Source organism: Dunckerocampus dactyliophorus, chromosome 7 (assembly GCF_027744805.1).
Source record: "Dunckerocampus dactyliophorus isolate RoL2022-P2 chromosome 7, RoL_Ddac_1.1, whole genome shotgun sequence".
NCBI classification, from domain to species: Eukaryota; Metazoa; Chordata; class Actinopteri; order Syngnathiformes; family Syngnathidae; genus Dunckerocampus; species Dunckerocampus dactyliophorus.
In genome coordinates this window covers 3938464-3964499 of record NC_072825.1, presented here as the reverse complement: position 1 = coordinate 3964499, position 26036 = coordinate 3938464, and the positions used below count along the sequence as shown (strand labels likewise).

General features: G+C 44.7%; 2 protein-coding genes across 5 annotated transcripts in view; both read left to right on the top strand.

Annotated features, from left to right (window-relative positions):
- Positions 1-1849, top strand: part of bbs9 (Bardet-Biedl syndrome 9) — a 118590-nt gene extending 116741 nt beyond the window's left edge. For both annotated transcript variants that reach the window (XM_054781019.1, XM_054781018.1), the window contains one exon: positions 163-1849. In XM_054781019.1, coding sequence (XP_054636994.1) covers positions 163-464 — 302 coding nt within the window. In that variant the 3' untranslated portion in view covers positions 465-1849. The remainder of the gene's footprint in view (positions 1-162) is intronic.
- Positions 1850-4146: 2297 nt separating this feature from the next.
- On the top strand, positions 4147-25980 carry bmper (BMP binding endothelial regulator). Of its 3 annotated transcripts, XM_054783088.1 has the most exons (17): positions 4147-5266; positions 5335-5472; positions 9847-9932; positions 14646-14745; positions 19096-19178; positions 19252-19342; positions 19496-19578; positions 19764-19863; positions 19982-20091; positions 20173-20307; positions 21205-21309; positions 22531-22576; positions 22673-22842; positions 22931-23132; positions 23211-23553; positions 24156-24286; positions 25169-25980. In XM_054783088.1, the coding sequence occupies exons 2-17, from the start codon at positions 5373-5375 to the stop codon at positions 25348-25350; spliced, it is 2067 nt and encodes a 688-aa protein (XP_054639063.1). In that variant the 5' UTR covers positions 4147-5266; positions 5335-5372; the 3' UTR covers positions 25351-25980. The 3 variants fall into 3 exon arrangements, with proteins under 3 accessions (XP_054639063.1, XP_054639064.1, XP_054639062.1); XM_054783087.1 differs by having other exon boundaries at positions 4148-5472; XM_054783089.1 differs by lacking the exon at positions 21205-21309 and having other exon boundaries at positions 4147-5472.
- Positions 25981-26036: the final 56 nt, after the last annotated feature.

Sequence of the window (26036 nt, the reverse complement as noted above, 5' to 3'; positions counted from 1 at the left end):
GACTTTTAGGGAGGTTGTCCAGTGTTTGCTTTTATAGCAACGCTAAAATTCCACTTACTTGCTGACGTATAGTCTTGTCACCAGTGTACTTTTGTGTTCCTGCATGATGGCTTGGTGCTAATCCCCTTCATGTTTCCTTTTCTTATTTTTTTCTCTTCTCAGAAAAAGACTCCAAAGAAAAGAAAGTGTCAAAGGAGCCATCGGAGGGCGCTGTGAAAGAAGACACGGGCGATGCAGAGGAAACCGTCAAGGAGGCGAAGAAGAAGGAGGGCTCCAAGGAGAAGAAGGAGGCCAAGAAGGAGTCGTCGTCATCCTCCTCGTCCAAGGAGAAGAAGGAGGTATCGAAGGAGAAGAAGGAGGCCAGTAAGGAATCCGGCAAGGAGTCAGGAGACAAGAAAGTGTCCAAGAAGACGTCAGTGAAAGTGAAGGAGAAGAAGAAGGAACCTGAGGCTGGAGATGGCTGACATTGGAGCAGAACATCTCACACACTCATGGACGCAGTTTAACGTTTAAATAATCCAGCAACCACACACACACACACACACACACACACTGTTGTTTGTGATCAACAATGAAGTCAACACTTTTTGCTAAACAACAGTCCAACTCTTCTATAATCCCAGAAACCCAAACCACTACACGTCCCCGCTCTGGATCTGACACCAAGCTCCGCCCACTTGCCCCATTGTGCGGCACCAGACCTGCCTGCTAAGAATAAGGCGCCCGCCGTGTCCACACACCCGCTGGATGCTGGGTCGATCCAGGCCACATCCTGCAACACACACTTCTGCCCCCCCTCCCGTCACAGTCTGTCACAGTGGTCTTCAAGCGCACGCTGATGTTTCTCCTCAACGTGCGTCCATCTTAGCTGCTCCTTCACAGGAGACACAAGACTACATACGAGAAAACACGATAAACATTCCAAGAAACAAATGTTTATTTCAAATGTGTAAAAATTGTTTAGCGAGCTAGCAAGTGGTTCAGCTCACAGTGGACAGTGGAGATCGGACGCTGAGTCAGCAATAAGTGCATCCCTCACCTTGTGCTGTCCCGTGGAAAGCAAGCAGCTCCACATTTTGTGATTTATTTTTTTCCCCTAAAAAAAAAAAAACCAACAAAAATGTACTTCATTAGATTTTTCTTGAACAGCAATAATATTGCATTGTCATTATGGATAGTAGACATCTGGATCGTATGGGCGGAGTCAATAAAAAGAAAGTCAAAAAAGAAGTCAACTATACCTGTCAACCCTCCCGTTTTCCCTTGGAAACGCCTACATTTTGCCCTTCTTTTTCCCTCCCGTTTTGATTCCCGTATTTTTAAATTTCGTCAAAAGAAAAACTGTCAGTCGGTTCTGGGGAGTGCTGGTGGGAAGACCAGAATTCCCCTTATTTTCCTAAATTTCCCATATTGTGAAATGCAAATGTTGACAGGTACAAAGTCATCCTCCACACCTGCTCTGTGTTGATGAGAATCAGTTGTTGGGTGCTTGATCTCCATGGCAACGTGGCTATAAATACCGTTTGCCAGATAGCATGCTGTTAGCACTTTAGCTCGCTTTAGCTGATGTTGCTAAACTTAGCACAGCTTGGGGTCCCCTCGGCTACAGCGACAGAGAGACGTTTGCCATCGATGCAGCGCCGCTTTCCCACAAGACTCTCAGCAGTTCCGGACTTTACCGTCGCTGTGACAAAGAGAAGCGGGTCAGAACACGTGTGAGGTGCTTGATTGTGACACAAGGACTTTGCAACATGGAGAATGTTTTCTCCTCTTGCCGCTAGTCGGGACGCGGAGAGACGAGTCGGGCGAATGTAACATTTAGTAATTAAAGTACGAAAAGAAGCAAACGTGTTCTTGTTCTTGCAGTTCTAGAGAGAATGCTGCGGAACCGGACTGAAGCTCACGTGGACACGAGCAGGAGATTTAACAACAAAGCTAACACGATCATCCTCATTTCTGTTTGCTGTCTAATGACGTGTGTGTGTGTGTGTGTGTTTGTGTTTAGGTTGCAGGACTGCAGGTACAAAGCTGCACCTGAACTTAAACGTGCAGGTAACACACATACACACATGCACAGAAGAAATCCTTCCTTCCTTGCTGCAAAAGCCCTGCGCCTGGCAGCTCAGTGGCGTCCGCGTTGCGAGAGATGAACGCTGAGCCGTAAAAAGGCGGCAGGATGAAGGCTGATGTATACCAGACGTCTGGAGGAGACGCACAAACATTCCTTTACATCCTGAAATATTGTTCCTGATAGTGAGACCTCTGGAATATGCGCACTTTATGTTCTTACAAGGGTGTAAAATATGAGCACTGCCGCCCCTCCCTCTCTGGCCCCATCCAACAAGCGCTCTGACTGTCAGGATGTAAATCATATGCGCACTAAAGCTGATATATACCATCATATCGTGCTAGCGTATGTTGTCTGATATATGCCATCATTTGACTGACACAATATGACTTTAATACCTTCAAACATCCCTGACCGTCCCTCATGGGATTTATAAAGCATGTCCATCTTTCTAGGAGAAGCCATGTAATACCACCATGTTCCACAGGGGGCAGCACTCCGATTTATACTGTCCCTCGTGGGATTGAAAAGTATGTCCATCTTTCTAGGCGAAGCCGTGTAATACCACCGTCTTCCACAGGGGGCAGCACTCCGATGTATACTGTTCCTTGTGGGATTTATAATGCATGTCCATCTTTCTAGGCGAAGCCGTGTAATACCACCGTCTTCCACAGGGGGCAGCACTCCGATGTATACTGTCCCTCGTGGGATTTATAAAGCATGTCCATCTTTCTAGGCGAAGCCGTGTAATACCACCGTCTTCCACTGGGGGCAGCACTCCAACAAGAAAAGACTCGACGAGTGCTTTCACATAAACACCCTGAAAACGGTACAATTTGAAGTTAAAACTAAATGTTTCAGGGAAAATGTGCCTCAAGAGTCACAAAAAATAATAATAAAACCCCCAATAATGACATACCATTGAAGCAGACATGGAGCATAATCAGCGCTACCTTGAATTTAACATCAACTCCATGCAAGTTGATGACCAACGCTAACGTAAGCATGCATTTACTGTTCATGTTTTTTTTACGCTTTCATACCTTCAGCTTTACGTTGTTGTCCCGTGTGGCGTTGTTAGCAGGTCCATGTAGTACCAGAAGCAGCCAGCAGGGGAGTTTAGGTGTGCTAAATTTAGGTTGTTTCTTTCTTCTGTTGGAGATACAGGTTTAGTCCAAAGAGAGGAGAACCTCGTGTGGGTCAGACAGCTGGCTCTAAAACACCCCCACCCGCAAAAGCCACCCCCCAACCCCTCACCACACTCACATACACACACATACAGTCTTTGAGGGCTAGACCTGTCGGCTACAGGGGGCTTTAACCTCGGGGCCGAGCCGGGTCGGGCCCCTCCTCTCATCTGTCTGCTGGCAGTCGTCATCATGTTCATCCTAAACGTCACTTTCACCTACGCTTTGTTTAAGCTGTAGGAACATTAACAGGAAGTTACAATTTCACAATTTGAGGGTTTTTTTGTTGTTACGCAACATTACGCAACATACGCAACATTTCTGGGTTGTTAGCTATTATCTGCTAACATTTCACTTTTGTCTGCTTCATCTGCTAGCATTTAGCATTCATCTGCTATAATTTAGTTACTATCTGCTAGCATTTAGTTTTTATGTACTCATAATTAGCTTTTATGTGCTTGCATTTAGCTAATATCAACTAGAATTGATCTATTATCTGCTAGCATTTATCACTTATCTTTTATCTGCTCATATTTAGCTTTATCTGCTAGCATTTAGATTTGACCTGCTATCATGTAACTTGTATCGGCCATATTTAGCTTCTATGCGCTACTATTTAGTTATTATTGGCTAAAATTGATCTATTATCTAGCATTATTATCTAGCATTTAGCTCTTATCTACATTTATTTGCTAGCATTGAGCTTTTATCTGCTAACTTTTAGTTTTTATCTGATAGCATTTGTCTGCTAGCATGTAGCTTTTATCTGCTAATATTTAGGTTGTATCTGCTAGTATTTAGCATTTATCCGTTAATACCTTTTATCTGCTGTTATTTAGCTTTTATGTGCCAGCATTTAGCTTTTATTCACTAGCATTTAACTTTTTTCTGCTAACATTTAGCTTTTATCAAGTAGCATTTAGCATTTATCTGCTAGCATGTAGCTTTTATCTGTTAGCATTTATCCACTAGTGATTACGGTATCTGCTAATGTGATGACTTGGCGGCAAACAACAAGTTGAGTGTGAGTTTGAGGTGTGTGTGCGTGTGCGTGTGTGCGTGTGTGTTGGACCCCCCTGTCCCTGTCCCCCATCCCACTGTGTTGCCCTCTAGTGGTTAATATTCCTGAAACATGACACCCCCTCCACACACACACACACTATATGTGATTGACTGCCAAAGTTATACTTGCATGATGTCATCCTTGGCGTCATTAATTCATGTTTTGACCTTGTCAGGATGTCCTCAGTGACCTTTAACCATGTCCAGACTTGATGAGTTGTGTTCTTCCTGTTTATTTTTAACTTATTTTAGTACAGTACCCCCAAGGCCAAATAATCCTCCTAATCGTGCCTGAACGTTGGGAAATAAGTGAAAATGCGTTTCTTTATCCAGATTCTCACCAAATTCACGCCCCGACTTCACACAGTTTCTTTTTGTCTTGTGTTGTGTCTTTTTCCTTATGGTGAAAAAACAAATGTGCTAAATTGAAGCTGCTGACGCACACGTGACGCTTTGTATTGAACGTCACCGCCAACAATGAAATCAGTGAACGTGTTCCGATGAAACGTGACGTGTCAGCACAATCACTTTTTGAGCTGTCAATCAAAATGCGTCATCGTTTTTTTCCTCCTAAGCTGAAGATGACACGAGAACTGAGGAAGGTTCTGGGAGGAGGTGTGTGGATGCAGGAGGAGGTTCTGGCTGAGAGGAGGCTGGACCTTGTGGGAGCTCCACGAGGAGGAGGAGGAGGAGGAGGATGAAGGTGTGTTCGTTGCAGAGAGAGAGAGAGTCGTCAGACATTCAGCATCAATGAAGCTGGGAGGACTTTCTCCTGGGACTTCTTCTCCGGACTCTTTTCTGTGTGGACTCTAAAGGATTGTAACTTCACGTCCGTCTTCTTCCAGGGGTTCCGCTGAGTTCTTTGGGTTTTTGGGGGTGTTCTCGTCATGCTGGCTGCCTCCAGTCGTTCGTGCGTCCGTCCGAAGCTCGCCTCGTCTCCGCGTTGCTTGTCGGTACCAGCTGGACCCACCGTGGACGTGTTCTTCGCCCGCCGTGTGGAATAAAGCTTCGTTTTAGTTCCGAGGTTCGCTGGGTCCGTTGTGGTGGTTCTGAGGATGTCGCTCGGCCGTTTGGACCTGATCTCCACCTGCAGGCTCGTCCTCTTCTCGCTGCTTCTCCTCCAGGCGGTCCGGCCCGCCGCGCCGCTCATCACAGGTGAGCTTGAATGGATCAGAACCACAGCGTGGACGTACACTGCGTGCGTAAAAGCGCTCCAGACGCGCGCTGAGTGCTGGTTGTGATTGTGCTGCTCACACCTTCTTCCTTTTGAACTTTATGAATGAAAAGCTTGCGAGGACTTTTATCAGATGTTCCCTCACACTGAAGCTTGTCATTAAACTTCTTTTAACTTGCAGTGTGTGCGAGCGTGCACGTGCGGTGGCGCTCGCCGTCACGTGTTTGCCCTGCAGGCCACACAGAGAAAACAACAAGACAGGACAACCAATCTAGAATAAATAAACAATAAGTTCGTTTTTTTCGTCGTCTTTGCTGATTGAGAACATTCTCAGCTGGAGGCGTGGAGGCAGACCACCACGGGACAGACCAGAGAACTCGAACCTGCTCCTGATGCCTTCTGGTCATCTTCACATGGGGCTGAGCTTCCTCCTGGCTTCTCCTGCAGCAGAGATGGAAGCTGCCGTGAAAGCAACTCCAGATGGGTCAGCATCTCTGAGGCCAGGAGGTCACAGGAGGCCTGCTGGGGGGGGGCACTCCATGTTGGTCCACCTGATCTCATCAAACCCTCTGGGCCCTTTATTTGGACTTGAAAAGATTATTTTTAGCTGCAGGACACGCGGTTATATTTGACTAGAACACCAATGACCTTCACGCGTCTCTTTTAGTATCATGACAAGCATGGAATAAAACATTCTTCATTTCAATGTCATTGTTTTCCCAACGTCCGATCATCAATTCTTTCTGTTAAAAATCGTCAGAATTCCTCTGAATACTCCAAAGGACAGCTTTAGTTCTTAAAAAAAAAGACGTAGAAAGAATTTAAAGTGCAGAACGTAATAAAAAAAGAAGACATTAAAATAAATTAAAGTATAGAATCTCATCTAAAAAAAAAATTAAAACAATCTGAAGTGTGGAACTTCATCTAAAAAAATAAATGAGAATTTAAAGTGTAGAAGCTTTTCTAAAAGCGAAATAAAAATAATGTCAAGTGTTGGAATCTCATCTAAAAAAAGACATAGAAAGAATTGAAAGCGTACAATTTCTTCTAAAAATACATCAAAATAAGACAAAGTTTCTTCTTAAACAGAATTGAAACTTCTATAAAATGGACTTAAAGTGCAGAATCTCTTCTAAAAGACATCAAATCATTTCAAATGTAGAATCTCATATTAAAAAAAACAAACAATTTAAAGTGTACAACCTCATCTAAAAACACTCAACAAATAATGTCAAGTGTTGGAATCTCATCTAAAAAAAGGACAATGAAAGAATTTAAAGCACACAATTTCTTGTAAAAAATACATCAAAATAAGACAAAGTCTCGTCTTAAACAGAATTGAAAGTGTTGAACCTCTTCAATCAAATACATAAAAATGGACTTCTAAAGTGCAGAATCTCTTCTAAAAGACATAAAAATCATTTAAAGTGTAGAACCTCATCTAAACTTTGAATGTCAACTTGAGCAAATATTCTGTGATTTAATTTGTCAACTTTTGTGGTCAACAAATGAGATGTTAGAAAAAGTTAAGGCTTCAATGTCTTTTATCATTCTCGTCCATGAAAAATGAAATGTTTCCTTCCTGAGGAAAATGTCTTGTGTTTTGGATTTAACACGCTGTTGTTCATATCGAATAATATCAAATATACCAACCGTAACCAAAGGATTATCCATGAACAATATTTGATTATTGCTGTTTCAAACTGTTAGTAATATTAAAAATGGTCTGGTCTCCTGATTGATCAACATTCGTACCAGCTTTCAGTATGACTAATGGTGTACCTAATGAAGTGTCCACACAGACAGTGCTTGTCGAGTCTTCACCGTGCAAGAAAGGGTCCAGACAATGAGTGAATTTTTAGTCAACGTGTGAGTGTGTCCTCAGGGACCCCCTCCCCCTGAGTGCTGCCACTTGAATTAGGCTCGAAGGTTGTAAAATTTACGGCGGTGGGCAGCGGTGTGCGTGCTCGGTGCATGGAAACAAACCCGGACCACTCCGGAAGCTGCTGTCACTCGGATCGTGGTTTGGACTGTGATGACTGACGCGGTTACACGCATGATGTCATGTATGACGTCACGGATCGGCCTGCGGGGTCATCAGGGTCAAAAGTCAGAGAGGTCATGTGCTGATTGAGTAAACCTGCGACACGTTCCAATGTGATCAACATTTGTTGATCAGGAGACAGGACGTAGTCCGAGGGGTGGCGACCCTGCCGTGACCTCCGGTTTAGGACAATGGACGTTAAGACGGAGGACGTTTTCATTCTAGAGCATTGTAGACATGTTGACGTGTGCGTCTGAAGCCGTAAAGCTTTGTGGTTCCTGCCTTTGCTTCAGGTTACACTTTAAATGTTACGGCTTCAACGTGAAGATTTAGCGAGGAGCTTCAGCTGACCAATGGCTGCGCTGTGGAATGTTCCAGGTCTTTTGCATCGTTTCGTATCAGAAGACTCCTGAAGACTTGTTTTTTTGCGGGGGCAGGGGGGGCCACTAACACACTTTTATAAATGTTTGCTAGCAGGAAAATGACTGGAATTAGCCTAACAAAGTGATGAAGCTTCCCTCCATCGGAGGAGGTTGTTAAAAAGAAAGAAAAAATGACACAAAACTTGATGTCTGTGAGTTATGTTACGTTTCATTCATTCATTTCGTTGCTGCTTGCTGACAAGATTACACTATAAATCCATAAACTGCGCATTTTGGTGTGGCCTTTTATTGTAGCCAACCCAAGGCACGTGTGTGCAATAATCATGATCTTCATACGCCACACCTGTGAGGTGGATGTTGAATTATGGCCTTTTGTGCACCTAGAAGAAGTTCTTTGAGATCAGCTTGTGAAAAATGGAAGCAAAAACAAGTGTTGTGGTTATATTTTTGTTATATAGTATATATTGTAGGGATGTCCCATATTGGCGGTTTTGTTGATAACCGGTATGCCGATATTGTCCAACTCTGAATTTCCGATTCCGATATCAACCGATACTGATACGTGTAACATCACAAATCTGTCGTGGAATTAACACATACAGTATCTGTTGTGAAGCTAATGGATATAGCATCGGCGATTAGCTTCTCAACGTGGCTATGACAACATTGTACAACTCGAGGAAGCAAACCTGTGATAAATACTTGCCATCGGGCATGGAAACGTTTGATAAATACTTGCGATCAGGCATAGCAAAGCGTGGCTTGAAGAACTCCACGTTTGGTGAACCCGCCGTGTTGCACAATGGAAAAAGGCCGGTTATCCACTGTGATACACATTTTCCGATTAATGGCTCTTGCCCTGGGAATTCGAAGTATTGAAGTCTTGGCTCCGGCCCGCATAACCACCGCTTTGCAGTCATTGCAGATCGCAAGTTTAATATCCAAAGGAGACACCGCAGACAAAACTTTAGTCAGGAGCGAGCAAGCTTGTTACTTCCAATCCAATCCAATCCACTTTATTTATATAGCACATTTTATAAACACTGTTTCCAAAGTGCTGCACAGACTAGCAAAACCATAAATAATAAGTAAATAAAGGAATGTAAATGTAAATAATAAGTAAAAATTACGACAATAAAAACTAAAAGATCAAATAGAAACAAAGAAACGTACTACAATAAAATATTTAAAACCAGAAATCTAAACAATAAAAGCCAAAAGTCCAAGAAGTAGGTAAAAAATAAATAAGTAAATTTAATTTAAAAAACTAAAACAAATAGAACCAATAAAAACTTAAAAAGTAATAAAAGACACAGAGGACCACACGACTCACGCCGAGTTAAAAGCCACAGAATAAAAGTGGGTTTTAAGACGAGACTTAAAGCTTTCAAAAGCAGTTACTTGTTACCACACGGTTGTTTGCACGCATCAGACGCAGTTTGATGAGGTCATCATTTGCGGTTGAAAATACGGGAGCCCATAGGCCTACAGTGCAGCATTTTTTAAAATCAGTTTTCATTGTAGGGAAAAAACCTGATACCGACATTGACTGATATATCAGGCCGATAACATCAGTGGGCTGATATTATCGGACATCCCCAATATATTGTTATGAGTATATACAGTATTTGAAGAATTACTATTATAGTGTGATTCAAACATTTAATACGTATAACTTTTTCTCTTTTCAATGTAGCCCTAATCCTTCATAACCTTCCTAATGTATTTATTATATAGAATGTTCCTGGGAGCCAGTAAATGTCAAGCTGTGGGCCACAGATGCCCCCCAGGCCGCACTTTAGACAGCCCCGACCCCTGTACACATTGCAAGGACAGTCAAAGAGGCCTGAATGATTTTCTTGATGACTTTCTCTGATGACTGTGCAGTTTACAAGACTGCGTCATGTGACGAGGTCATGTGTTTCCAGGTACAGAGGCCAGCTGTGAGAACGAAGGTGAGGTCCTTCACATCCCAAACATCACAGACAACCCCTGCATCACCTGCGTGTGCCTGGTAAGAACCATCGCCTCCTCTCCTTCCTCCCACTCACCACCTGGACGTGTCATGGCCGCCTCCTGCGTGCTGGTGGCGATGTTTGCTGAGCTGCTGGTTGTTTCTTATCAGGCAGCCTGTGAGGACTTTGAGTTTCTTGATTGATTGAGCAAACATGGCCGTCTGCTTGCTGAGTGTCAGGATGAGAGGTGCAGTGCAGGGTGGCTTGACAAGGTGACCTTGAAGAAGCACGGTGTGAGCGCGGATTGTTTGCTGTCTTAAAAACCTTAGAGGAGAACGCTGTCCTGGAACATGTGCTCTTTGACCCCTGACCCTAGCAAACCCCCTCCCCGCCACCATGAGGAAGACATCACATGAGCGAGGTAGATAAATGTCAGCGAGCTCCTTCACTAATTATATTCCTGTAACCCAATCTCAACGTTTCTGCTACTGGAGAGGCTTGGTTGTCATGGCGACACCAACATTCTACTCACTCTTATCAGGCAGACATCAGGAAACCTCCCCAAGCCTCTCATGCTGGCTGCCAGTCATCAGTGGCCAATGACTGACCTTTCATCTCCACTTTAACCTCCCCATACTGACTCTACATACGCTGTAAAGCAAACTTTTGCCCCCGAGGGCTACGTACATTACCCGTTACCATTTGTCTCTGGGTGTGGCCACAATAGAGTTGTTGTGGTGGTCCACCATCCTGCATAACAATGGATCGTTCAGTGGAAAAACAGCTTGTAAGTGGCCACTCTTCCCATGGAATGAGACAATCTTTGGGGGAGAGATGCCAAAAGGTAACATACGGTAACGTAAATCCGTAAAAGGTTGATCGAGGCACCTGGACTCTTTTTTTTTTGTTGTGTCTGTGGAATGAGACAATCTTTGGCATCTCTCACCCAAAGACTGCCTCATTTCACAGACAAACAAAATTGGGGAGTGTCACACACTGTATACCCTGCTGAAACCAAATAAAATCCAAAATAAAAATATGAATCCATGCATGTTCTATGCTGCTTATCCTCACTAGGGGTGCGGGTGTTAGGTATGCCTCTCCCAGCTGACTTTGGGCAGGAGGGGGGGTACGCTCTGGTCGCCAGCCAATCGCAGGGCAATAAAAATACAAAAAAAAACAAATTATGTAAAAATATGTTTTGTAGTTCAATATATTGAAAGAAAATGTATATATATATATATTTTAAAAATAACAAATAAAAATATATATGTGTTTCAAGACAAAACCAGCCTACATGTCGGCAAATAGTTTTTATTGTTCTGATGAGAGTCTGTGTTTTATTTTGTGTTTAAAATTTTTTAAAATGAGCTGCAGGCTGTAAATGGACCCCGGCCGGAGTTTGCATGTACCTGCTGTAAAGTATTGGGACACAGCTCTTAATCAATGAATCAATCGATAAGAGGTTGGACTAAAGTCTGTACTCTTTCACGCTTCATTCATCCAAAATTGTAGAAAGTCTTCCCAGAAGAATGAAAGCAGTTTTAGCTACAAAGACTCCGCATTTTCTTCACTTTTCGCTTCCTGGAGGTGTCCCAATACTGTTGTCCACAGCCTGCGTAAACGTCGACACGGTGACATCACTTCCTGCGTTCAAATCAAGTAAAAACAGTTAGCTTAAAAAAGTTACTGAGTGTTCAAGTACTTCCACATCTGCCAGCCCCTCCCCCAAAGACATGCAGTGAGTCCCCTGTCGCCAGGCGGTCTGATATGTTTGTGGGGGGGGGGGCGTCCAGACAGGCTGTTAATGCCTGGCACACACACACACACACACACACATAGAGGAGCCATTGTGCATGGTCATGGATGTAGCTGACAGACTGACCGACAAGCAGGTCGCCATGGTGATTCGTTATCTGGCGCACCTCTTCATTACGTCCTCTGTGTGTTTATCCACCGTCTGTGGGTGTCTTCCTCCACTGGGACGTTACACACGTCCTTTTCCTTTCCACCTCCCATTCATCACCTTGAAGTGGTTTTCCAACACAATTCTTTTTCACTTTAACAAGGACAAAGCACTGCTTCCCTTTCTTCAATCGACTATTTAACATTTCTCCATATTGGAGCTCCTCCCATGTGAGCTTCACTCAAAGTGACATGGATCTGAAGTCAAAGGTCACTTCCTGTCAGTGTCTCAACGCAAACAGAAGTGGATCGATGCAGGAGACGCTGACTTCAACTGATAAGAGGCAACCTTTTGCTGTCACATGACACAGCAGTCAAATGAATCATGGACAAAGGGCTTAATCTGTTCCAGGGTCAAACTATGGCCATTCTAAAAGCTTGACTATGTGTACAGGTAACGTTTATTATAAAGTGTCATACAAGTGTAAAAAGAAGTGAAGCGGTGGTAATACAGTCGTCTCTTGTTTATCGCGGTTAAATTGGTCCAGATCCGACCGCGATAAGTGAATTGCAGTGAAGTAGTATTCAATATTAATAAATGCAATATTTTCATGTTTAGAGCATCGAAAACCTGTTTATGACCTTCTAAATATGGGTTTTTACCACTATTAGAGGCCTGCAGACATGAAATAACACCCCTATAGTCACCTTACACTTTTTTTTCATTCATTCATTCATTCATTCAGTGTAGAATACTACTCTACTGCCTGTTTGTGGTTAAGGAGAGACTCGCGATGCACTTCACATACAGTACGCAGTTAACATTCACACAGGAGCTGCTGTAGGCCACTCTCTCCTCTGCTAACCTGCTGCTAGTACTCAGCTAACAGTCAATTCTAGCTAGCTGACTTCACACACGTCACTTCCCAGGCCCTGCTTCTTAAAGGCACACACAAGTCACAGATACTGTGTTACACTTCATATCACGTCTTTTGAATGCCTTATATTTGTATTTTAGTTCAATTAGCTATTTTTATGCTTGAAAATTATTTATGAATGAATATGTATATGAATATGCCATGAATATGTACAAATTGCTTACATATGCGTATTTATTTTACTAATAATATACCATATTCAACCATGAAACAGCGATAATTAATAATTAATTTTTTAAATCTCGATAGGGTGAGGCCGCAGTGTTGGAACTGCGACGTAGCGAGGGACGACTGTAGTATAAAATGCTAGCTATTTTTAAGTCACATTTTAACAGGCTTTAGTGTCAAGTGTAAAAAGAATGTTAACTTTGTTTCTAACAAATGTTAGCATAAGGTGATGCGGGAGCCTTACTGCTTTGAACCTGAACTTTTATATACTTCTTCAGGTATATTTTCCTGCATATTGAATGTGAATTCCTAATTGTACTTTGGACTTCAGCGGTTCCAGTGTGCGTGTTACCACCAGTAAGCAGCAGGGGGCGATGTTTCAGCCTGATCCCAAGGAAAACACACACACGGGTCCCTGTTGGGGAATTTGTTCCCACCTCCCCCAGAAAGAAGCTACTGCTAGTGGAGGGTCACGACCTGTTTGTTTAGGAGGTGAAAGGTCAACAGGGTGGGGGGTAGATTGCGTGATTGGCCAGGTGCCGTCGCCATGACGACAACGTGATGCTGTGATGCTGGGTTTGGAGAAAGAGAAAGTGATGACAGAGTAGAAAGTGGAAGAAGAATGGCCACTGTCGCCCCCTTGTGGCACAACCGCAACATAGTCTCATAAATAGATCTTAGTTTTTGTTTTTTATACAATTGTCCACGTAAACAATTGGCATTTATATGATTGGGTCATTTAAGGAGCATTGCCATGTGACCTTTAGTTATTACAGTCGTGGCAGCGTTGTAATCTGATTACATGTGACATTTAGGGGTTAAACATATTGACTTTGACATTTTGTATTTGTATACAGCATTTCATCCAGCCCCATAAAAGATAGAATATAACAAGTGTCATTTAATAATAACATTTTACTAGGGGCGGAGGTCAGCGGGTGGTGGGGGGTTGTTTGGCGGCAGACGTACATCCAGCGGAGCAGCCTCAATGTCGCGGTATGTCGAGTGTTTATAAGGCCTTGTGACCCGTCAGGACCTCTGACCCTGAGACAAGGATATGGGGGACGGGGGACTTTGTGCTAATGAGCAGAGAAGGACATGACCTTGGACAATCTTTAACCACAACACTTCTGTTTGGTTAAAGTGTCCTTCTTCTGCGTCCTGCGCCATGACATCATGCGCCCTCGCTGCGGTTCTGATTCTAAATAAAACCGCCCTCCTTTCGGATGTGCTGCTAGGATCCACCAAACAAACCTTCAGCGTCTGTGGAATAAAGTGCACACCATCCAATCCTGTCAAGTCTCACAGCGACAAGAAAAAAAATGCTTCTGAATGTGCATGGTATTTGACAATAAAGTGTTTTTTTGGTTTGTTTTAATGGTGTAACATCACAGCTAAGACATACAGTAAGATAGATAGACGTCAAGCTATAATATAGATAAGCTCAGCGTTGATTAATCTCTCCAGTATACGTTGATTTTTGGTGTTTAGAACAACCCGCATTTTCCGATTTTGATGAATTGAAGACACTTTTTTTGCGATTTTCAAGTGAAATAAATGTAGATAGGTTAGCGAGTAGACTGGCGTGCTAACGATGGTGACTCATGGAGTCTTTCACGGTGGCCCAGCATGACCTCATGATGGGAATAATAAAGTCACCTCGTGTCTTTGTCCTCCTGTGGCTCATCTCGCCAGTGAATGATCTTTTCAACAGGACTTTTACAACCTTCTCCTCTGTTTCCTCCTCCTTTCTCCTGGCAGGAGGGCAAGGCCGACTGCAAGCAGGAGAAATGTCCGCCCGTGTCAGAAGAGTGTGCTCTGGTGGTCAAACAAACCGGAGCGTGCTGCGAGAGGTGCAAAGGTAACACACAAGGACACACAAATTCACTTCATGCTATTGCGATCTGCACGTAATCTTTCTTGACTGTTATTTTTTGTTATACATGCTGACTTCAGTGACACGTCGTGACATAAAACAAATCTAACAGCTAACAGCGCTAAAGCACAATGCCAGTTTTAACATTTGACACCGTGGGCCACCTGAAGAGCTGAACAGGAAGTGTTGAAATATGACTTCCTGCTCTCCCGACGAGGCCATGTGGTTTCCATACTGGTAAAAGTATGAACACACACCTCGCACTTCTTCACGGGAGTGATTTCACTTTACGAGGCGGCACCTCATTTGGGGGCGCGACAGTCGCCTTGTCACCGCGGCAACCGCGGGCGCTTTCTATTGTTGATCTGTCGTGAATCCGTGTAGGGTGGCTGTGCTCTGAATAACTCGCACGTGACTGAGACTTCCACTTGAGACACAATGGAGTCAAAGAGAATTACTGGCCTCAATAAAACATCTTATTCAATTCAGCTTGCCCATATGAAGCGTCGAGCGTGTGACTTGCAATTATCTTACAAAACACAAGGGGCAGTGTTTTCCAGAGAGTGAGCAACCACAATTCTCATTATATATTTAACTTCCTGTGATATAATAGTAGCGTACAATGGCGACCGATGCGACATCCAGGTCATTGTTGGAGCTTAAGCTTGTCACTTTTACTGTACGCTCCTGAATGTGTGCCATTGCTTCTTTTGTTTTGCCGGACTCTTTGGCGCGTTCATGGAGGGAAACCGTAAAGGATGTACTAAAAAATGCAGAGCAATCACAGCTCTGCGGTCACCGAGGTTGGAATTTTTGGGAGGCGCACATCAAGGAGCCAGCCAGCGTCGCTTTCACTTTTTAACTTGTTTAATTACACTCCACTTTTCACTTTCACTTTCCTTTTCTTTGGCACACTGCCATCAAAAGAGTCTGCCTCATGATCGGGAGACATAATGAAGGCTAAAGTTAACTACAAAGAACAAAAGTGACACTGTCATTCCTCCGTGTAGCGATGCACAGCTACGTATTCTTCCGCCGCAAGTTCCTTTTTCTTTGTATAGAATAAACAATTTATGGGAGAGCATTGCAACCACAAAACGTCGCAACATGAGGATATAGTATACATCACCACATTGCGGTTAAAATTTTGTGGCTTCACTACAGGGTGGGCCATAAGTTTCCATACATAGGAAAAATAATAATTCATGTTGGAATACTGTTTATATTTCCATAATGTGCTCTACATGATTAACAAGGTTTGGAAAACGCAATACGTGTTTTCCACTGTTGATGAGCTTGCATTAGCACAGTTGAAGTTATGCTTGTAATGGCGTTGGTGATACGTTCCTTGAGATGATTTATGTTGCGTATCTTCACCTGACACACCAGGTGAAGGTGGGGTTCTGATCTGAAACATACAAAAATATCCATTATATATGTTCCTATGTATGGAAGCTTATGGCCCACCACTGTATATCGCAGTTGCAAATTAAATAATGAATAAATCATGCTGTTTTGTGGTTGAACACGGCCTATTATTAGTAAAAAAAAAAAAAAAAAAGCATACGTAAGCAAATTGTTAGGTATATTATCAAGTATAAAAATGCCTAAATGACCCAAAATACAAAAAGAGGGCATTCGGAAGACGCATTCAATAATATGTAGTACATAACACTGGCCACTAGGTGTCAATGGTGTCAGTAATCTTACTGTAATGGACACAAGCGTCAGACTTATTGCAAGTCTGAATTATCTCAAAACAGGCACAATAATAATAACATAGTAATCATAATACCCGAGACTAGAGCAGGGGTGGGGGACCTTTGGCTCGGGAGCCAGATGTTGCTCTTTTGATGACTGCATCTGGCTCTCGGGCATTTCTTAACACAATCAAAAAAAGTTTTTGGTGACACTTCAAATTAAAAAATGACAGAAATCACAGTGTTAAAAAATGATGTTCAAAATATTAAACTTTTGTATGCACTTTAATTCATCCATCAATTTTCAAACGCAGTGCGGTTGGTCAGAGCCAATGCCAGCTGTCCTTTTCCGGCTCAGACGCAAAAACTTGATTATTATTGGATAATGCAGTAGCCTACCCGGGTCATCAAGAGGTCAAGAAGTAAACTTCCCCCCTTTTTAATCAAATGGTCAGCTTGCTAATCCGACAGAGCCAAGCCTTTTGACGAAGAAGATGGTGAAAAGGAGAAAGATACGGAGTATGGTGCAAAACCAAGCACCAGAAGTCACATTCATGGACAGTGCAGAGGTGCTGAAAAGAGGTTGAAAGCCAACAAACCCGCTGAAGCGTCACTCACCGCGTCCGCATTTCCAATTTAGATCACGTCATGCCGGCAAAAGAAAAAAAGGAGCCAAACTTACCGCCGGCTGCCGGCGTGCACAGTACAGAGGCTGAAATCCACAAAGCCCCTGACGCACCAGCTCCTGTTCCTGATACGCATTCAAACGGCATTCAAATCCTGTCCCGAATGTTCCCTCGAATTTTGAAACGTTTTCATTCAGACTGGTTCTGCTTGATTCGGGCTGATTCGTGCTCAGTGTGACGGGTCTAAAACTCAACTCTGAACCCCCGACGTCACTTTCTGTCCTCCACACATCTGGAAGACATTTATTGCAACACACACGAGCAGGAGCCACGTCTTAAATGGTTTATTTTCTCTGATTATGTCTACCATACTGGGTGATACGAGTGTAAAGGAGACTGTGAGGGTCTTATTTCATGTCTAGCGGGCATGAGGTCATAAACAGGTTTTCTATCCTGTAACTACGAAAATATTTGATTTATGAAGAATGAATGCTACTTTGCGGAAATTCCCTTGAACCAATTAACCCCGATAAATGAGGGATTAAATGTATAGTATAAACGCTGGGAAGAAAAGTATGTGAACCCTTTAGAATTTCTGAAATTTCTGCAAAAATTGGTCATAAAATGTAGTCTGATATGACAAGAATAAACAAAAAGTTACGCTAATACCACAGAGACAATTATATGTTGTCATATTTTTATTGAAAATAACATGTAAACATTCACAGAACAAGGAGGAAAAAGTAAGTGAACCTCTAGACTACGGATTCTCAAGAGCTAATCAGAGTCGGGGTGTGATCTGTCCTGTCCTGTCAATGTTAACGTGGTATTTTCTATAAAAATAGATTTATAGATATGAAAACATATCATTTTTTGTGTGGTATTTAGGGATGTCCGAATTTGGCTTTTTTGCCGATAACCGATATGCCGATATTGTCCGACTCTCGCTTTCCGATTCCGATATCAACCGACACGGATATGTGTGTCATCACATCTTCTGTCGTGGGACTAATTAAAGAATTAGTTCAAGAATTGTTGCTTGTTGTTGAGTGGAGAGTAAACTGATTGGTGCCACCTGCTGTACCTCGACTCCTGTCTCGTTGTGAATCGCATCTCCACATTAGGAGACCCTCGACGTGGGTACAAAAAAACAGTGACAGCGAGACCGTGCCAGCGCCACTACAAGCTAACGTCGCTGCTGCCTGCGCCGGCACACCCATGCCCGTGGTTTCATGCAACACATTGAAGCCCAGTTCCGACTGCGAGGAATAACACAGGATGTTGCGAAGTGTTTCCACGTATTGGCGCCGCCGGATGCCTCGATGACTGCAAGTACGGGAGCCGATGTTATCGGACATCCCCAGTGGTATTAGTTTAAGCAGTTTTCTGTTTGTTTATTCTCGTGATTTAGATGAAGATCAAATTCACTTATTTTGAACTTTTCGCCAAAGAAAGAAAAAAACGCTGACACCACGAGGCCGCACAGGAAGCGGCCGCGTGGTCACATCACTCAGCATTCATGTGTGCCGCGCGTATACGAAGCTGATCCGAGGCCCTGTGGGACTTCTACTTTTCGAATGTGCTTGCTTGTCTTCAAGATGCCTGGCGGGCTCTTCAGCGCTGACACAGGATCGGTTTGGGCCAAGCAAAGCAGGTCAATGATTGTCATCGGGTTTCGGGCATTGATCCCAGTCCATTTACTGTCAGCGGTGTGAAATGAATAGGCTATTAATTTAGTGCGGGATGGACGGGCCGGGGGGGTTGAGCTTACGTTCATGTGTGTGTGTGTGTGTGTGTGTGTGTGTATGTACAATATGTACTTGTGAGGACCAAGAACTTACTGGAACTTTGTGATGACAAAGTTCACGTGCAACCCTTTTGACATTTGGAAGTAAATACAATATGGACCTGCCTCATCGGGTCTGGTTTAATGTGAGGGAGTCGTCTTGTCTCTCGGTGTTCTTCATTCTCCAGTCTGATTCACTGACACCTTGTCCTTGACTTCTTAGGTTGCATGTTGGACGGACGAGCGTACAACAGCTCCGTGTCCTGGACCAGCGCCGCCAAGCCCTGTGTGACCCGACGCTGCCAGGTAGTGATAATATTAAAGTTCTGATATCAAAACAGATAATCTGACATGAAATGTTGTTTCCCGGTTGTGACAGGAAGGCGTCATCACCGAAGCGGAAGTGCGGTGTGTGGTCCACTGCAAGAACCCAAAGATCCATCCGAAGAAGTGCTGCCCTACCTGCCCCGGTAAACACCGCCCATTCTCAAGTCACAGCTCCGCCTCCTGTCTCACATTTACACTTTGAAATCTTGGGTTTTTCTTCACATTTTAACCTCTGAGTTGGCTGCTGTTTGTCATTTGCTCCAAGCCTCAAACGCGAACCGTTTTTGATGTTTTAGGTTGTATCTTGGAGGGTCGCCTGTTCAAAGAGAAGGAAGAGTTCAGCCCAGAAGGCAAACCCTGCATCAAGTGTACCTGCACTGTGAGTTTTATTCATCCTGTTGTCTTCTCCGGTGTGCTTCATCTAAGCCTTTCACACGCACACTTAAAAGAGTGTAAGTATGCAAGTGTGCTAATTGAGACACAGTGCTCGTCTTCTGTCCAGTGTGATATCATTACCTGAGAGCGTGACACCACTGACACTGATACATTTTGCTATTGTTGCAGGGGGGACGGACTCTCTGCATGAGGGAGGCGTGTCCTGTCCTTTCCTGCCCCGCCCACCTCAGCCACACCCCTCCAGGACAGTGCTGTCCCAAATGTCTTGGTAATTAAAAATCATTGTGTATTTTTACGTTTGGAGAAAAATGCTGTGATGTTAGGAGAGTCACTAAGAGACAGACAAGCTCTCTCAGCCTCTAATCCTCCTCGTCCTCGTCCATCAGGTCAGAGGAAGGTGTTTGACTTATCTCAGGGAAGTTGTCTCTTCCACAGCGAGGTCTTTGAGAACGGCACATCCTTCCGACATGACAACTGCACCACATGCACATGCAAGGTACATTCAAGACGTGAGACAAGCCAAACGTGGACATGCGGAGTGATTGCATCAACGTGCTTGTGTCCTCTTTACGTCCAGGACTCCACTGTGGTGTGCAGGAGGCGGTGCTCGCGCCCGGGCAGTTGCCATGGGGACGACTGCTGTGAGGAGTGCTTGTCCTATGTGAAGGTGGAGGACGTGAAGTACTGCAGAGTCCGCAACAAAATCTACAGGGTGAGACAACATGGACTCATGCATGGAGGGGTCGGGGGGGCATGGTAAACATGGGCAACATGCAAATGATCATCAGTTGAAACGATCATGATAGATTAACCTTTTTGATGCACGTGAATTAAGACTTAAACAGTCATATGTACTTTAAATTGAAGGGGAAAACAAATCAATTAGCAGTTTTTATGAGACGTTTGGTGTCGCCTGGACATCTCGGGGCCCTGGGCAATTGCCTGCGTTTGCCTGATGGTAAGTCCACCACTGGGAGGGATAGATGGATGGATGGATGGGTGGATGGATGCATGAAGGGATGCACGGAGGGATGCACGGAGGGATGGATGGATGGATGGATGGATGGATTGAGGGATGGATAGATGATGGATGGAGGGATGGATGGTGGATGTATGGACACATGAGATATGGATAGGTGGAGGGATGGATGGATAGATGGATGATAGAATGATGGATGGGTGGACACATGAGGGATGGATAGATGGATGATGGAGAGATGGATGGATGGATGGATGGATGGATTGAGGGATGGATAGATGATGGATGGAGGGATGGATGGTGGATGTATGGACACATGAGATATGGATAGGTGGAGGGATGGATGGATAGATGGATGATAGAATGATGGATGGGTGGACACATGAGGGATGGATAGATGGATGATGGAGAGATGGATGGATGGATGGATGGATGGACGGATGGATGGATGATACTGTAAGTAGATGGATGAATGGAGGGAGGGATGCAAGACATTGTGGACGGATGGATGGATGGAGGATACTGTGAAGATGGATGGATGATGGATGGATAAATAAATGCAGGGATGGTGGAGGGATGGTGGAGGGATGGATGGATGCAGTCTTCTGAGGTTTTGCTGTCATCCAACAGGAAGGAGACATGTGGTCATCAGTCAACTGCACGTTGTGTGCATGCGTGAAAGGAAGCGTGGAGTGTCGGCCCAAACAGTGTGTGCCCATCACAAGCTGCCCCTCGGTGAGTGGCACGCTCCCCGGCCAATCAGCAATCACTTTCATACACCCTTATAACAGCCAAGATCGCTTCTCTTCCTGTATTTAGCCTTTGGAGTTTTTCTCTGTCGTAAAACTCATTCGTCTCCAAAACAAAGGTGTCAGGAGTTGCGCTTCAGCTGATGGAGGACATTTCTGACATTCAGCTTGGCTTTTTAGATGATGCTAAGCTAATGGCGCCACTTCACTGGCTTACAGGTCCTCACCCGCCACTTGTGCGTTTCACTTGACTCATAATAATCTGCAATTATTTGCTAATTTAACAAGTCGAAGAAGTCATATGTTTTATGAGGTGTTGTCATCCATTACGTTTGAAAACACACAGTTGTCTTAACCACAGAGGCCCTCAGAGCCCGTCTGATGGCGCCTTAACCATCATCATATGCGGTGGTCAGTAGCTCAGCGAGAGGATATTTTGGAGCCAGGGTGTCTCCTCAAAGTCTTTTGTGTGTTTGAGTGACAGCAAAGAAGAGTCTCCCTCATTTAGACAAGATGACTGCTGCCGTCACCAGGCTTCAAAGGCAGATAGACGTCTTTGCGGCCAGGCTAACACACTAGCGTCATGTCTGCATGGGGTCACAGATGTGTGTGTGTGTGTGTGTGTGTGTGTGTGTGCTTGAGTGAGACAGCATCAATGAAGGGCTTCCCTCAGGCAACAAAACAAAGCGTGAGGAAATCCTCTGATCTTCTCCTCTGATGGTGCACACACCCATGCATGATCCTGTTACACTGCGGTCCACCAGTGGAAGTGGGCGTGTCACCGATGTGTGTCACATGTGGTAGTTAGCTTTGTTAGCGTCAATGCTTGATGCTAAACAAGTTAGATCTTTGTCACAGACATATCCGTGTTTGAAAAACTTTGTCCATTGAAATTGAAACTGAAAAATCAAAGGATGCTGGGGCCATTTTGGTATTTTTAATTGTGTAAAGAGGCTAAAAGCGAGTAGATATGCGAACACGTTATATGTTATGTATATTTACAGTACATGTTGTTATTAGTTTTTTCTGTTCTCTTGTTTAATTATATTTGTAGAATATGCCGCGGGCCAATAAAAACCAGCTGTCGGCCACAAATGGCCCCCGTGCTGCACATTGGACACTCTTGGTTTAAGACCTTGCTGTTGTGTGTTTCCTCTGTTGTTCCACTTCCTGTCATGTGACTATTTCCATATTTGTGTGGCTCCAGAACAAGATCCTGAACCGAACCGGTTGCTGCCCAGTCTGCACTGAAAGTGAGTAAGTTCACTTCCTCTTCCTGTTTTACCAGCTGGACGTGGCTCAGTTCATGACGCCATCTTTATTTGTCTTGACTCCGCTGCCTCCTGCAGAGCCAGGAGTGTGTACGGTGTTTGGCGACCCGCACTACAACACCTTTGATGGCAGAACTTTCAACTTTCAAGGAACGTGTCAGTATGTGTTGACTCAGGACTGCGGCGGCGTCCCCTCAGCAAGCGCCGGAAGCAACGCCATCATCAACAACCCTGACCCCAGCTTCACGGTACCACTTCACGATCATGATGATGATGCTCGGGAGCGTTTTAGCTTCTTCAAATGTATCAAAGTTCTGGCTCTGATTCTCCTCGGAGGTGTTGGTGAAAAACGACGCTCGGCGCACTCGCTCCTTCTCCTGGACTCAGTCGGTGGAGGTGAGGCTGGGGTCTCTGGTCCTCGGCCTTCATCAGCACCTGACGGTCCGCAAGAACGGCACCCGCATCGCCCTCCCCTACCACGGGCCGGGGGTGCACATCGACCTGGATGGCTACCTCCTCAAACTCACCACCATCGCAGGTCAGCTCAATCGGGTCACGTGTTTAACGGCGGCCAGAAGCCGAAAGAAAAGTTGATGATGATACGTTGCCCCAGCAGGTCTGGAGATCACATGGGATGGGGACAGTTTCGTGGAGGTGGTGGCCGCCCCCCACCTGCGCAGCCGCCTCTGTGGCCTGTGTGGCAACTATAACGGCCACAAACGCGACGACACCATGGGAGGCGACGGACACTTCAAGTTTGACGTGGACGAGTTTGCCGAGTCGTGGCGCGTGGAGGGCAACGACGTGTGCGCCCAACCCCCAGCGCATCGCCGGCCCACGTCCTTCCTGTGCCCCGGCAGCGTCAAAGTCAAGTTCCGAGCTCACCGGGAATGCCAGAAGATCAAGTCGTGGGAGTTCCAGAAGTGTCACCGCGTGGTCGACTTCGGCCCGTTCTACAGGTGAGGACGCACTAAAGACTAGACTTTATACGCCTTCAGGATTTTGGGGGCCGATCACCAATTAGAGAGATTACAGTAAATAAACCAATCACATGAGGGAGATTGTTTTTTATTTAAAGGCTTTTTTTACTGCGTATACTTGCGTACGGTTTATAGAGCAGCAACAAAGGCATTCCTAAACATTTTTTTTATTTCCACAATAACTGGGGGAAATAATTCAGTTTCACTTGTTGTCCCCTAATATTGTGATTGCAATTTTACGTTTTTATTTGATTTTCTTTTCAACAACACGTAATGGATGTCTTTAATATGGCCGACAATGTTAGACAGATTGATAAACTGTTCATTACAGACGAACACAAGAACAAAAAAACGTGTGTTTCTGCGTTAATGTTTAAAAATGACTTAAATTAGAAAGAAAAATGCGCTGTATTGGCAGTGACAGTTTTGGCTCAGTGACGTTATTCATATTTGGTACTGTGTTTTCCGAAGGTCAGTGAAGGTACCGTATGCATGCCGTAACGTGACAGTGGCATGTGATTGGTGGAAAAGTCCATGGAAACACATGTTCCAGGTTTTTGACGTAAACGAGTTCTTTGCAGGTCATGTGTGACGGACATGTGCGAATGCCCGGTCCATAAGAACTGCTACTGCGAGTCCTTCATCGCCTACAGCCGAGCCTGCGAGCGAGAGGGCGTATCTGTCCTCTGGAGGCCTGACGCCGCCTGTATGGGTGAGTGAAGACAACAACCGAGTCCTCCGCTTCTGCTTGTCTACGTAATCCCCACGTCGTCACGAGCCGTTCAGACTTTTGCGTACGTGCAATCAGTGGCGGTTCTAGTTGTGGGGCACATGGGCAATTGCACAGGGCGGCATTCTCTTCCGGGCGCCGCAAGGGCTAAGAAAAAAATAAATCCCATGTTACGGTCAGCGCTCATTTCCTATGTGTAGCAGATGGGCGCCCTCTACAGACGGAACACTCGAGCCCTCTTGCTGCTCAATCGTCCACGAAACGTCCACCAGGTTAATTACAAAGTTTAATAAAAAACGAAATAACAGCTGTAATTGCTGTGAAGCCCATTGGAGGTTTTAGCAAGACGTCTTTGAGGTAGAAAAACGTCATTGAAACGTATTTTCCACCAACTCAGACGAGCGTTGTATAACTTGAGTCAGGTGGATGTCATTGACGTGGATTTTGCGCGCTTTCTCATTTTGTTTGGACGTACTTCCGCGTTGTCCGTCTCGTGGTAAGTACTGTAGCGGTAAAGGGACAAACTTACTTGGTTGGCATAGCGCTTCGTTAAATAACATTTTTTGTGTATAATGGTGGGGTGAGACGTTTTAGGGGCATCAGGGTTTCAACATATACGTATGTGGAGTAAACACAACATGGAACATCATGGTGCAGGCAAAACCCTGCACCTGTGACCAAATCATCTTACCAAAGTATGCAGCGTTACATGATTACATGCTTACATGTTTAATGAATACCTGTCAATCAAACCCAAGCGTTAGTGGTTTTCTTTATATTGTGTAATGTTGCATCCTTCCACAAATCCAAAAGAACCTCCAACAGTTAGGACCACCATGCGTGACATTATCTTCTTTGTCACAGCCACACAGTGCAAACACGGCGCCGTGTACGACACCTGTGGGCCGGGCTGCACCAAAACCTGCGACAACTGGAACGAGATCGGGCCGTGCCACAAGCCCTGCGTGGCCGGCTGCCATTGTCCTGCTAACCTGGTGCTCTTCCAAGGACGCTGCATCAAACCCATTGCCTGCCCCGGGCGGTGACCCTAGTGACCCTGGTGGGAGGGCGGGGCTTGTGTGCTTGCTTGGGGGCCAAACTATCTAAAAGAAAGCATCTTGGACTGTGTACAGAGGAGATGCAGCAGTACTCAGGGTCCATGTGTTGGTGAGGAACTCAGGAGAAGACTGTGGAGCGTTGTGGTCTACAACGTCTGAGAATATTCAAGAACGCCATCACGGACCTTCAGGGAACATTTGGACTCTTTGTGAGCCAATGTTGCGGCATTGAGTGCCTCATCCGAAGCTGGGCGGAGTCAAAGCGCAGAACTGGGCCGCACGGAACCGGCCCAGACATCATGGTTTCATACTGTAAGCTAGCCAGATTTATAAGAGCTTTTATAGAAGTATTGTTCTGATTATGATGTGTTGATACTGTTAATTTATATAGCAAACGTGGTAGCACGAGCCAGATGGTGGACATAAATGATCTAAAGGGAAACAAAGCTATTTATGTATTTGTGTACTTTTGTGTTACTGTTTGAAGAGAAATGCCCAAATGTGACTCTGTTGTTGTTGCAGCTGAAAAGTACTGTAGTCTTGTGCCAGCAAGAAAACCGAAGGTGTTCATTTAAACCAAATGACTTATTTAAGACCGCCAATATAATCTTTTATCCAAGTTGACTTGTGACTCCTGTCTTCGTCACTGCTGCAGAGCCACATACTTTACGCTA